General features: G+C 41.7%; 1 protein-coding gene across 3 annotated transcripts in view; it reads right to left on the reverse strand.

The window, feature by feature from the left end:
* The window catches only part of si:ch211-207d6.2 (sickle tail protein), a 179,196-nt gene that overhangs the window by 18,397 nt on the left and 147,590 nt on the right, over positions 1-13,209 (reverse strand). For all 3 annotated transcript variants that reach the window (XM_034206392.1, XM_034206390.1, XM_034206389.1), the window contains exons 16-18: positions 11,611-11,863; positions 8,895-9,084; positions 8,696-8,781 (exon numbers count right to left, since the gene is read on the reverse strand). In XM_034206392.1, coding sequence (XP_034062283.1) covers positions 8,696-8,781; positions 8,895-9,084; positions 11,611-11,863 — 529 coding nt within the window. The remainder of the gene's footprint in view (positions 1-8,695; positions 8,782-8,894; positions 9,085-11,610; positions 11,864-13,209) is intronic.

The following is a 13,209-nucleotide window of genomic DNA, read 5'->3' on the forward strand; positions in this document are numbered from 1 at the left end:
GAGTAACTTCTTGCATTTAAATAGCTGTTTTGATGTGTTCCAGTCAGGCTTTCGTACAATCCACAGCACTGAGACTGCTTTTGTAAAGGTCTTCAATTAAATCCACCTAAACAGACAGTGGCAGAACTTCAGTGTTAGTATTATTAGATCTCAGTGCTGCGTTTGACACTGTTGACCACAACATATTACTAGACCGACTAGAAAACTGGGTGGGACTTTCAGCAACAGTTCTAAATTGGTTTGAGTCCTACTTAAAGAACAAACTTTGTTTCTACAGGTAAATAGACATCTGAGTTGACAAGTATGACATGTGGGGTTCCTCAAGGCTCCATCTTGGGGCCTCTTCTCTTTAACCACTTAAAGAGAAACAGCGTCTGAGGCAGGGTAGGATTTTCACTGGCGGCCATGACGGCCATGCCGTCATTGCCCCTCGGTCTGGCCGTGAAGCCCCGAAAATAATTGTACGTCCTACGGCCACCATGGCCTGTGTGCGCCTGATACTGTTAAAATCTCGAAGTTGCTTTAAAAGCGTCAGAACAGTGGTTTCTAAACTGCATTATGCTGCGTTCACAACGGACGCGATGCGAATATTCTCATTGCTCTAACCGCTGGAGTTTCACCGCGGCTGTCAGCTGTGTTTACTCCTGTCATTCAAACAGGACGTGCTGGAGAGGGGGCGGGGCTTATACCCATATAAATACTGTGGTGGAAACCAACTACGGCAAAATTAACCTATTTTACCGTGATTTAATTGTAATACACGTTTCAAAATGATGCCGAAAAGTGTGCTTATGACAAGTGTGCAGACAAGACGGCAGGCGAACAACTTTTAAAATGCATGTTCTCTGAATGGAGCGATCTCCATTCGATCAGATCAGGCTAAACTAACCTGTTTCTGCTCCGTCCAAACTCACAACAACGTCCTAAAGACAGAATTAAAGCAGCGACTGTATTCGTCATGACACAGACAGTCTGAGGTTTGTACATGTTTAACTTTTGTCTAGTTTCTGAACAGATATGAGGAGCTGTGACCTGTGAGGAGTTGAATAAAGAGACACACACACACACACACACACACACACACACACACACACACACACACACACACACACACACACACACACACACACACACACACACACACACACACACACACACACACACACACACACACACACACACACACACACACACACACACACACACACACACACACACACAACACACACACACACACACGTTTGCATTTCAAAGTATTGCTTGTTCATACAGTTGAATGTTGGAGCTTCACTGTACACTGCTGAATGATGTATGTGCAGAGTTTGTCCCTTGAAGGCTGTTTCTTCTGCTCTGAAATGGAATATATTTGTTACACATTAATAGCTTTTTAGATTTTATTTTGGATTTGTCAGTAGTTGATGGAAAAAATACCAAACACTAATTATTAAAAGTAGAGTATTTCATTTTATATACGGTAATACTAAGGAGGCATAGGCCTTTTGATGATATAATGTTTGACATTATTGATATTCAAAAAGCGATTTGTTTTCCTTGTCATTCGTGTGTTTTTCTTATCAGAGTGTGAAGTTATGTATTTGTCAAATCCAAATGTTTCCCTCAATGGTCTTTGTGCCCTGGCATGTGGCCTTTGCGCCCTGAAAAAATGTGTGACACCAAAGGCCAAATGGCCTTGCCCCTACAATGACGAAAATCCAAGCCTGGTCTGAGGTCTTGTTAACATTTAATAAACTATGAATGTGTCATATCCACTTAACGGGAAGAAACTCAGCTATCAGACAATATTAACCATTTATAGCTAAAAGAAACACAAGGGTAATAACAAAGGCTCTGAATTAGCCCTGAGCGCACTTAGCATAGAACTCACGGTTTATTTATCGGATCTACACAACAATATATCGATTATCAAGCTGAGATGCCACAGATTCCAGAAATATAAGTATTATCACTGAGCGACCAGAACTCGCGGCATGGGAAGCAAAACCAGACATCACACAACGTAGCTTTAGGTAGCAAAAACGGGACATTGACCTTTTGCTGTTTCTGATCAAAAATTGTGTTCAATGGCATTACAACGATAAAAACGCTGCTGAAGGTTAATCCATAGGTTAATCCAATGTGTCTGAAATGATTACTGATAATCCATCTTCATATTTATGTCAATAACGGAGATTTCTTATTAGCTGCTACGAGAGTGTATGACAGCTTCCGGTTTTGGGCATTCTGGCTACGCATCACTCTATTCACCAATGGGTAATGTTTAGATGGATTTTAGGAACTTCCCCTCAATTCAATTGGCTCTAACGGTTCAAAAGAGCTGTCAATCATCAAAATCGACTGAGGGGGGCCAGAGATATGGAAAATGCACCCAAATGACCCCAGAAGTGGGTTTTTTTTCTAATTTTTTTTTTAAAAAAAAGGTAAAACGTCACTTGTTTTGCATGAATCTTGATACAGGGTACTTATTATATGTTATAGTTTGGATTCCTAAAGCTTTTAGTCTACTATCCCATCATTCAAGCCAGGGTAGTTTTCACTTTAAGTAATGTTTTTTTTTTGGACGGACACTATAATTTACATTTTTTTACTATGTTCAATCTGAATTTACTTTAAAATAAAACAATTCTATATTGATTCTGACTGGCTCAGATAATGATAAACAACAAAATAAGTTAGCATATCTATGCGGATGACACACAAATGTACATAACCATTTCACCAGGAGACTATTTTCCAATTCAAACACTGAGTAAGTGCATTGAACAAATCATGACTGGATGTGTCAGAACTTTCTCCAATTAAATAAAGATAAAACTGAGGTAATGGTTTTTGGAGCCAAGGCAGAACGTATACAAGTTAGCGCTGAGCTTCAGCCTGCAATGTTCAAAACAACAGATAAAGCCAGAAATCTAGGTGTAGTCATGGACTCTGACCTGAGTTTCAACAGTCACATTAAAACAGTTACTAAATCATCACTTAAAGAACATATCTAGGATTAAAAGACTAATGTCACAGCAGGATTTGGAAAAACTTGTCCATGCTTTTATCTTCAGTAGACTGGACTACTGCAATGGTGTCTTCACAGGTCTCACTAAAAAATCTATTAGAAAGCTGCAGCTGATTCAGAACGCCGCTGCTCGAGTCCTCACTAACACTAAGAAAGTGGATCACATCACTTCTGTTCTGAAGTCTTTACACTGGCTTCCTGTGTGTCAAAGAATATATTTCAAAATACTGCTGCTGGTTTATAAAGCACTGAATGGTTTAGGCCCAAAATACATTTCTGACCTCCTGCTAAATTATGAACCATCCAGATCTCTCAGGTCTTCAGGGACTGGTCAGCTTTCTGTCCCCAGAGTCAGAACTAAACATGGTAAAGCAGCGTTCAGTTATTATGCTCCAAATATCTGGAACAAACTCCCAGAAACCTGCAGGTCCGCTGCAACTCTGACTACTTTTAAATCCAGGCTGAAGACTTTTCTTTTTGTCGCTGCTTTTAATTCGCCTGCGATCTGCGATCTACGGAGGCCTGCTCCCACCTGTAGAATACGGCTGTACTGGAGAGGTTTTTACCCCGGAGTCGTCGCGGAGAGACGGAGTGGATCCACGCTTCGGGCTTGGCCTGCTTCCACCGGGCGTGTGCTGCTGTGCGGAGGAGGATTTTAGCACCGCTGGGGCCTGCTTTCCACCTGTCCTGGTTCTGCTGTTGCAGAGGCCGGCTTTCACCCCGGGGATACCACGGAGGGACCGGAGCGCTTCCACGCTGCTGTTTTCGCCTGTCCTTTGCTGCTGTGCTGATTTTGCTCCAGGAACATCGCGGATACTGTGTGCTGGTCTGGGAAAATGGCCCATATCGGGATTCTGCTGTGCCTGTTAACTGTTTTGGACTATGAGAAGATCTCTAGTCATTCTGAGAAGACTACTGGATTCAGGTCTGTTCTGCCACCCGCAGTGGGCATCCCCTGCAAAGGTTCGGATGTGTTGTTCAAACAATTACCGGTTGCCTTGTCACAGTCAATCTGCTCGACAAAATATGTTTGTCTTTTTTATTTTCCTGCGATGATGGTTCTTCAGGACTGCTTCTTAAGCTCTAATCACACTCTCGCAGACTTTTCCGGTGTTTCTAAATTAGATGACAATGTATTTGTGTCGTTTAAGAGGAAAAGATGCCTGTTTTTGTTGTTGTTATTACTGTCAGGAAATGTACAACCTAACCCTGGTCCGCCCAGTAGTAGTAGTGAGATCGCTACTCCTGCTGATTTTAAAGCTAGGTCTGGGTTGGGTTTCATCCACTTGAATGTGCGCAGTCTGTTAGGTAAACTAGATTTTGTCCGTATCTGGGCGAGCTCGACTGACTCTGACGTCATTGTCTTATCAGAAACATGGCTAAACAAATCTATTTCGGCCTCTGACATTGCCTTAAATGGTTTTAATGTGTATCGTACCGACCGGCCTAATAAAGGTGGTGGCGTTGCCATTTATGTTAAGAATAAGTTCAGTGTAACCACATTAGTTTCCAAATCGATCAGTAAGCAATTTGAATTTGTAGCCATAAATATAGAAGTGGCAAAGGGTCAACAGGTCATGGTAGTGAGTTGTTACAGACCCCCCTCAGCTGTCAAAGACTCCTTGTTTTCACTAGCAAATCTTTTATCACAACTAGACTACAAGGAAATAGTGCTACTTGGAGATTTTAACTGGGACTGGTTAACTGCAGTGTCAGAGGATTTTAAAAACCTTTGTATCTCTTTGAATGTTACTCAGATTGTTGACAGTCCTACTCGCCCCAACATTAAGTCCCCTAATAAATCCTCCCTAATTGATCTCATTTTAACTAATGTTCCCCATAAATATTCATCTGTGGGAGTATTTGCAAATGATCTGAGCGATCACTGTGTTGTAGCCACAATTAGGGACACTAAGGTCCAAAAGGTTAAACCTCGCATTATCATTAAGAGAGACAAAAAGGCAGCTAAGGAATAGCTTCACTTCAAATGTCAAAAGTGCAAAGTCGAAGTACTATTTGTCAGTTACCACAGAAAACCTAAATAATCCTAGGAAATTTTGGAAAGCAATAAAATCGATATCCACCGGTGAGATCCGTAATGAGCTACCTCCGTGCCTTACCACAGCATCTGGCACTATATCGGACAGGGCCACTATGTTAAATTGCTTTAATGAGCATTTTGTGTCATGCGGTTCTATGTTTGATTCTGTGACTAACTCTGCTTCTGTGAACACCCCAATCCGTGACTCTGAACAATGTGGTCTGGAAAACTCTTTCAGTTGTACTCCTTTTACTGTCAATGTTGTTCATGAAGCCTTATCTAAGCTAGATCCTAAGAAACCGGCTGGCCCGGACAACGTAGAACCTTTCTTTTTAAAGATAGCTGCAGATTTTATTGCTCTTCCTCTTACTACTCTTTTTAACCTCTCCCTCAACACAAATGCAATTCCAAAAGTATGGAAGTCAGCTTATGTCTTGCCTTTACTAAAAGGAGGGGAGGCAACTATTTTAAATAACTATAGGCCAATCTCTAAATTGTCAGTTCTGGCGAAGGTGCTCGAACGCCTAGTGAGTGAACAGGTAAAGGAGTTTTTATGTAAAAATGATATCCTGTCTAAACATCAGTCAGGCTTCAGAAAACAACATAGCACCATCACTGCCACAATGAAAGTGGTGAATGACATTACGAGTATTTTAGACAATAAGCAGAGTTGTGCAGCTCTATTTATTGACCTTTCCAAAGCGTTTGATACCGTCGATCATCGCATCTTAAAGCAGAGGCTACTCAGTATCGGCATATCCAGGTTTGTGAACTACCTCTCTGAAAGGTCCCAATGTGTTCACTTTGATGGACTGTCTTCTGAGTGGTTAAACATTGCTAATGGTGTTCCTCAAGGTTCTGTTTTAGGTCCACTTTTATTCTCCATATATATCAACAGTTTAGGTGAAAATGTGGATGAAGCTACTTTACATTTGTATGCGGATGATACCGTGATGTACTGTGCAGGTCCCTCCATTAAGGAGGCTGGTGTTAAATTACAGGCTGTTTTTAACATTATTCAGACTCAGCTCTCTGAACTAAAGCTTCTTTTAAATGTTGATAAAACCAAGGTAATGCTATTTTCAAAAGCTAAAAAGACACCAGAGCCTGTTTTGGATATTGTTACTATGCAAGGACAAGTACTTGAAGTGGTTACCAGTTATAAATACCTAGGTATCTGGCTTGATGATTGTCTTACTTTTAAACTTCATGTCAATAACCTGCTTAAAAAGCTGAGGGTTAGACTAGGTTTCTTTTTCAGAAACAAGTCCTGTTTCTCTTTTGAAGCCAGGAAAAGGCTCTGTGACCTTTTTACCTGTGCTGGACTATGGTGATTTGATCTATATGAATGCACCTGCCCATTGCCTGGAAAAGTTAGATGCCGCCTATCACAGTGCCCTGAGATTTGTTACTAACTGTAAAGCACTTACTCATCACTGTACCCTGTATGCCAAGGCAGGTCTGCCTTCACTAACTGTACGGAGGCTCAGTCATTGGTACATGTTCATCTATAAAGCCATGTTGGGTAAACTACCTTTTTATATCTGCTCTCTGATCTCTCCACGAATTGAAAGTACATATTGCCTGAGATCTCATGATGTTGTTTTATTAAATGTGCCAAGTGCTAGGACTGTCTTAGGGAAGAAAGCTTTTAGTTGTGCAGCTCCACTAAATTGGAACAGTCTGCAAACATGTTTAAAACTGAGCACTTTGGTTCCCCTGCATCATTTTAAAACTCAGCTGGGTGACATGCTGTTTGATACTCATGGTACCTGTCACTGTGAATAGAGTTTGTAAACTGTACCCTGTACATTATGTTGTATGTCATCCTTATTGTTGTTCTGTTGTTTTTATGTTACATGTGTAACTAATGTCCTGCAGGTCACCCTTGAAAAAGAGATCTTTTGATCTCAAGGGGCTTTCACCTGGTTAAATAAAGGCTACAAACAAACAATTGATATATTCATATCTTAAACTGCACTGTAACTTTTATTCATTTGTTTTTTCTTGTAATGTTTATTTTATTATCTTTGCTTTTTAATGACTGATTTTAAATGCCATTTTCTTAATGTCTTTAATTTTTTGTAAAGCACTTTGAATTGCCTTGTATTGTATGAGTGAATTGAAACTTGTTTTAAATGCCGCCAAGACAAAGCTAATGATGTTCTCGAAAGCAAAACCCAAGGTCTTGAACCTCCCTCCTATCGCCACCTTGCAGGGGTCGGAGATTGAATCTGTGTTGCAGTATAAGTATCTTGGAATTATAATTGACAATTCGCTTTCTTTTAAACCACACATTGTGGAAAATTAACAATACATTTAGGTTTTTTCTTTAGAAACAAGTCTTGTTTTTCCTATGAGGCCAAAAAGAGACTAGTGTCTGCAACCTTTCTGTCTGGATTATGGAGATGTGGTTTATATGAATGCATCTTCTCAGTGCCTTCACTCGCTGGACACCGTCCACCACGGTGCACTGAGATTCATCACAAACCTCAAAACCTTGATGCACCACTGCAATCTATACACTGGTGTTGGATGGTCTTCCCTGACCACGCGTAGACTGAAACATTGGCACATCCTTATATATAAGGCTTTTCTTGGTGCTCTTCCCCCTTATCTAAGGATGTACATAAACAGAAAATGCACTGGATCTTATCGGCTTCGCTCCGAGAACTTTTTCCTTTTAACTGTACCAAAGGTCCGTACTGATCTGGGGAAAGGTGCTATATAAATAAACTTGCCTTGTCTTACTACAGCCTATCAGGACAAAGCTCCGGACCTGGGGGGGACAGGGCCTTCGCAGCAGCCTCCTCCTCACTCTGGACTCCCTCCCCAGTCACATCCGATTTGCCAGCACTCTCACTTTCCTTAAAAAATCTCTCAAAACTCACCTTTTCACTCTTGACTTCAACTCCTAATCAACTAACCCCTCACCCTTATTCCACCTAGCTTAGCACTTTCTACTTTTGTTGTTATTGTTCTTCTTTACTTGCTTGTAAAGTGCTTTGAGCACCAGGAAAAGCGCTATAAAAATAACATGTATTATTATTATTATAAATACGCATTGTACCAGAGGAACTTCACCATCTTTGTCATCAGAATGTTTAACACTCTGCATGATATATACATATGTATGACAATTCCTTGTCCTGCCAAATAAAGAAATTGTGATTTTTTTAAACATCTGAAACGTTCTTATACACATTGTTTATTGTATATTAAATGTAGTGTTTGCCCATTTTAAACAGTTTGAAAATGACACAGTAAAATATTTGTAATTTAAATGAAACTCATGTTTGCACGTTTTGAATCGCGAAACTGACTTTTCTATTTGCGAATAAGCTTAGATGTGCACACACGCACACGCACGCACACACACACACACACACACACACACACACACACACACACACACACACACACACACACACACACACACACACACACACACACACACACACACACACACACACACACACACACACACACACACACACACACACACACACACACACACACACACACACACACACACACACACACACACACACACACACACACACACACACACACACACACACACACACACACACACACACACACACACACACACACACACACACACACACCCTTGGCTCCCCCCGGATCCTTCCTCGTGGTGAATATCACTTCTCCTGAGCTTCCGGTGGTGAGTCCTGAGCTGACAGCGTGGAACCTGGGGAGGAGGATCCAGTTAATAACAATAATAATGACAGATCACAGAGGTGATCTATCATTAGTAGACTTCAGATAGCTGGGTCTGCAGCTGATCCTCAGGGATGAACTAACCTCCGTGTTGGGGGAGGAGGGGGAGACTTCCCCCCCCTGTCTGGACTCTGCTTCATGGCCTTGTCCACACTGGTGCGGCGTGGTTTCTCCACCTGTGGCCGGCCGCTGTGCTCTGTTTTGGGAGAGGCTGAGGGGGGGGCTGAGGGTGGAGGCTTCATAGCGACTGCAACAAGCTGCGAGGCTGATGGAGCTGAACACATCAAATCAGAGAGAAATCATTTAATCACTTAGAATTCAACAGACAGTTTCCCATTGACTAACATTGGGAAAGAGATGTCTGTAAATCAGCGAATATATATATAATTCTTTTAGCAAAATCATCTTCCCATTTTATTTTTTTATTTAACCAGGATAGGTCTCATTGAGATTAAAATCTCTTTTTCAAGAGAGTCCTGGCCCAAGAATGGTAACGGCACAGTTTCAGACAGCTTTACAGTTACAGACAATTAAAAAACACACAATCACAACACAGTCATACACCAAGTTTAGACAAAGCATTGACAGACACAGCGGCCTGCTTCAAGGTCAGTTAAAGTTGCTTTGAGTGTTTCTAATGAGACCAGCTCTCTGAGTTTCAGCTCAGTTTGAAGCAGGTTCCAAGCTTGCGGGGCAGCGTAACTGAATGCCCCTTTCCCCAGATCAGTACGGACCTTTGGTACAGTTAAAAGGAAAAAGTTCTCGGAGCGAAGCCGATAAGATCCAGTGCATTTTCTGTTTATGTACATCCTTAGATAAGGGGGAAGAGCACCAAGAATAGCCTTATATATAGACAAAAATCTCCATTACTTTTTTGTAGTTTCAAAAGTCTATCATAAATCTAATCAATAGATTTATGATTAGAAAATTATAAAAGTAGGGTAGACATGTGGATATTATCCGGCTGAACAAAACGTGCATTTATCTAACAGGTTTGTTTCCCACAGATCTTATTTGGAGCTATTTTCTAAAATCCTATGGAGAAATCTCATTGCTTTTTGTGGAGGGAAGCCATGCGCAGCTTACTTCCTGGTTTTAGGACGCGTCTCTCTCCTCCTCTTCACACACCACACTTTTCACGGCACACGTACTTACAGCCAATCAGCTCTGAATGATGTGAGATGACGTATGGTGGGGATGGCAGCTCTATGGCCCTATGGTCATTATTTTTTTGCCACACACATTAAATAGGAAAATACTCTGAGCATGCGCAGTGTAGTTTTTACAGTCACCGTTCACTTAGACAGTGAGAGGGAGGGGCAGGATCGGGATTTGTCCTACATGGCTCTAAACAGCTCAATAGGCACACACTGTAGACACTAATTAGAAGAACACAGACTAAAACAGCAATGTACAGACGAATCAGATGATTAAACATGATATTTTCTGCTGACACTAGGTGGGGCTGTGCCCCATCTGCCCCTAATGACCAGTCGCCACTGGACATGCCTAGGTGGACTTTTTGACGGCTCTCTCTTAGTGTTTAAACACAAAATCATGAACATGGCTTGAAGAAATAATAAAGTTGTGTTGTAGAGCCATAAGGCTAATCAGCCGGGCCAAGTCCACAGATCTGCACTTGACAGATGCGGGAGAGAGGATCAGAGGGGGGGGGGGGGGGGGGGGGGGGGGGCTACACATCGTGCCCAGCGGACTGCAAGAAGAGCACGTTCCCCGGCCTGGTAAAACCGGGGTTGGGAGAGATGGACGGGATATTTCGGTCCCGTGGGGACTTCCCCCAGTGCTGCTCCAAATTAAAAGGGATAGGACAGCCAAAAGCAGTGTCATAATTACAATCCCGCGAAACGTGGAGAACCCGATCAAAACAGCAGACTCTTTAGTACAGAACGAAATCAGGGTCAATCCCATATAAATCCGTTCCGGGAATTTTCAACCACCCGATCAGCTGGGGACGATGCGTGTTGTGACGTCACATGTAAACAGGAAGTCCGACCCGATGCATCGCTGGTTTAAAAGTAAAAAAACTGGATCAGTAGGGATCGTGAAACAGTCAGATACAGATCAGTGCACAATTAAAAAAGCCAGGAACTTCCCTTTAGGATGAGAAAAATAATTGGACCCATCAAGATCAACGATGTGTAGTCCGGTTGCCGAGTTGAACAGGCCGGTTGAAAGTAGCCGGTATTTCCGCCGGTAAGTCACACTGCACGCAATGTACATTTACGATTAGGATTTGAGATGTAGCAGTTGAAACATTGAAAGTGTCCGCCAGACAATTTAGATGTAATCACTCAATTACGGACAGTTGAACAGCCCTTATTTGAATAATTAGGTCATAAAAGTTTTAATTTCCCCTCTCCATCGCGCATAAGGAGAACACTAGTGCACATCTCTACAGGCCCAGATCCCCGGATGACCTGGGTGCTTCTATTCTCCAGAGTCAGGCCATTTTGGCTTCATGCTCCACTGAGCAACTTCTTTAGGAATTAATGAGAGCCCGCCTCCATCGCTGGATCCAGTTCTCCTCATACATCCATGACATTTACAAACTGATAAACAGTAGACAACTAATGTCTCCACAAAGTCAGCTCTCCTGTTTGCCTCAATCACAGCAACACTTCTCTGATTACCAAGGTGCTGCTGTTGCCTGAAAGTTGGATCAGAACTCTCACTTCATATCAATTGAAGGCTGGTGGACCAAAGGGATACTTCCTTGTTCTGGACATCTTTAGTGAATAATGGCTGTGTTTTATTTTCTTTCTTCAAACTAGTATCATACCTGAGTCTCGGGCATCTAACTGGGTGGAGCCCACACACTCCCTCAGCTGGGGAGGTATCACTTCCTGCTGCTCCGCTGAGGCTGTGGAATCTCTCTGTCCTGAAGCAGAGCATCCCTCTGTGGAGTATGGCGCAGGGACAGACTGCATCAGGCTGGCCTGTGCTTCCTGGAGGTCCTGGTTACAGTGTGTGTTGGTGGCGGGCGGGAGAATCTGTACACTCAGACTGCCCTCTAGAGTCCGTCTCTCTGCAGTCTGACACATACAGGGCACACATGGTATTGAGAGGTGAGGTTTTTAAACCATGAATATGTCTGAATCAGCTAAAGATGATCAGTACTGTCATACCTTCAAGAGGCAGTGATTTAACATTTCTAGTTTGGAAGTTGGCTTAATTTTGGTAGAAAAGTCAGGAATAATAGTGTTGTTGCTTCAGCATCACAATCATTATTATGGGCTAGTGCGTTGATCCTCAGATCAGGGGAGCTGGGGAACACCAGTTCAAATCCTGCCTCCACCACCACTGCAGTCAGCACGCCGTTGTGTCCTTGGGCAAGACACTTCACCCTAATTTGCTCCTGTGGGTATTGTCCACAGTATTGATGTTTTACATGTCTGATATGTGTACTATGTAATGTAAAGCGCTTTGAGCACTTGGAAAAGCGTGAAATAAATGTAATAAATTATTAGGGCCCAAGCACGGAGCGCTACGACCCAACGGCGTCCTAGCACGAAGTGCGAGGAACCTATTATTATTATTATTATGTGCAAACATGTAGATGGTTCCTGCTTCACATTAAAACAGCGTCTGTTGAATTGGATCTCTTAAAGTGTTCCATTAAGCCTGTTTTCACATACAGACCTCTTTTGACCTGTAAGTTATTAAATCAACATAAAGAGCAAATTGACTGTGACCTCGGTATCCCATTAGTAATATGTAATGCCTGTACTGTCTATAATGTAAACATGTTTAATAGTTTTAACTAACCATCTAAATATGACTGTATTGCAGACTCTCAGGGTCCGACAGCAGAGTGAACAGAGAGCCTTTCAGCAGTAACCTCAATGTTCCTCCACGTATACCTCAGCAAATCCCTTTATTGTTTAAAATGATATGTAAACAATAGAGAGTTATGATGAGGTTATTGATCAAACTGTTTCTGTGTGTGTGTCCAGCTGCTAATGTCAGTTTCATGTCAGTATTCAAAGTCAAAGTCAATTTTATTGTCAATCTTCCAGTTTGTGTGTACAGACAGAGATCGAAATACTGTTTCCCACAATCCAGAATATAAAAACAAATAAAATATTAAAATATGTGTGCAAATATGTATGTGTATATATATACACACAGTCAAAGACACATTTTTACATGTGCACACATTAAGATCTAAATAAAAACGCAACAATCAATATATACAAAATAACAGTGACTTCAATCATTTTGATAGCAATGTGTATTGCTAAACATTCTGTAACTGTGTTTAAATGCTATAAATAAAAGGTTCCTATTATTAATTGTGATTGTTAAAAAAAGAGTTTAAAATATATACATTCAATAAAACCAGCACACACACCTCAGTATGTGTGTGTGTGTGCATCAT

Source organism: Gymnodraco acuticeps, unplaced genomic scaffold (genome assembly GCF_902827175.1).
Source record: "Gymnodraco acuticeps unplaced genomic scaffold, fGymAcu1.1, whole genome shotgun sequence".
NCBI classification, from domain to species: domain Eukaryota; kingdom Metazoa; phylum Chordata; class Actinopteri; order Perciformes; family Bathydraconidae; genus Gymnodraco; species Gymnodraco acuticeps.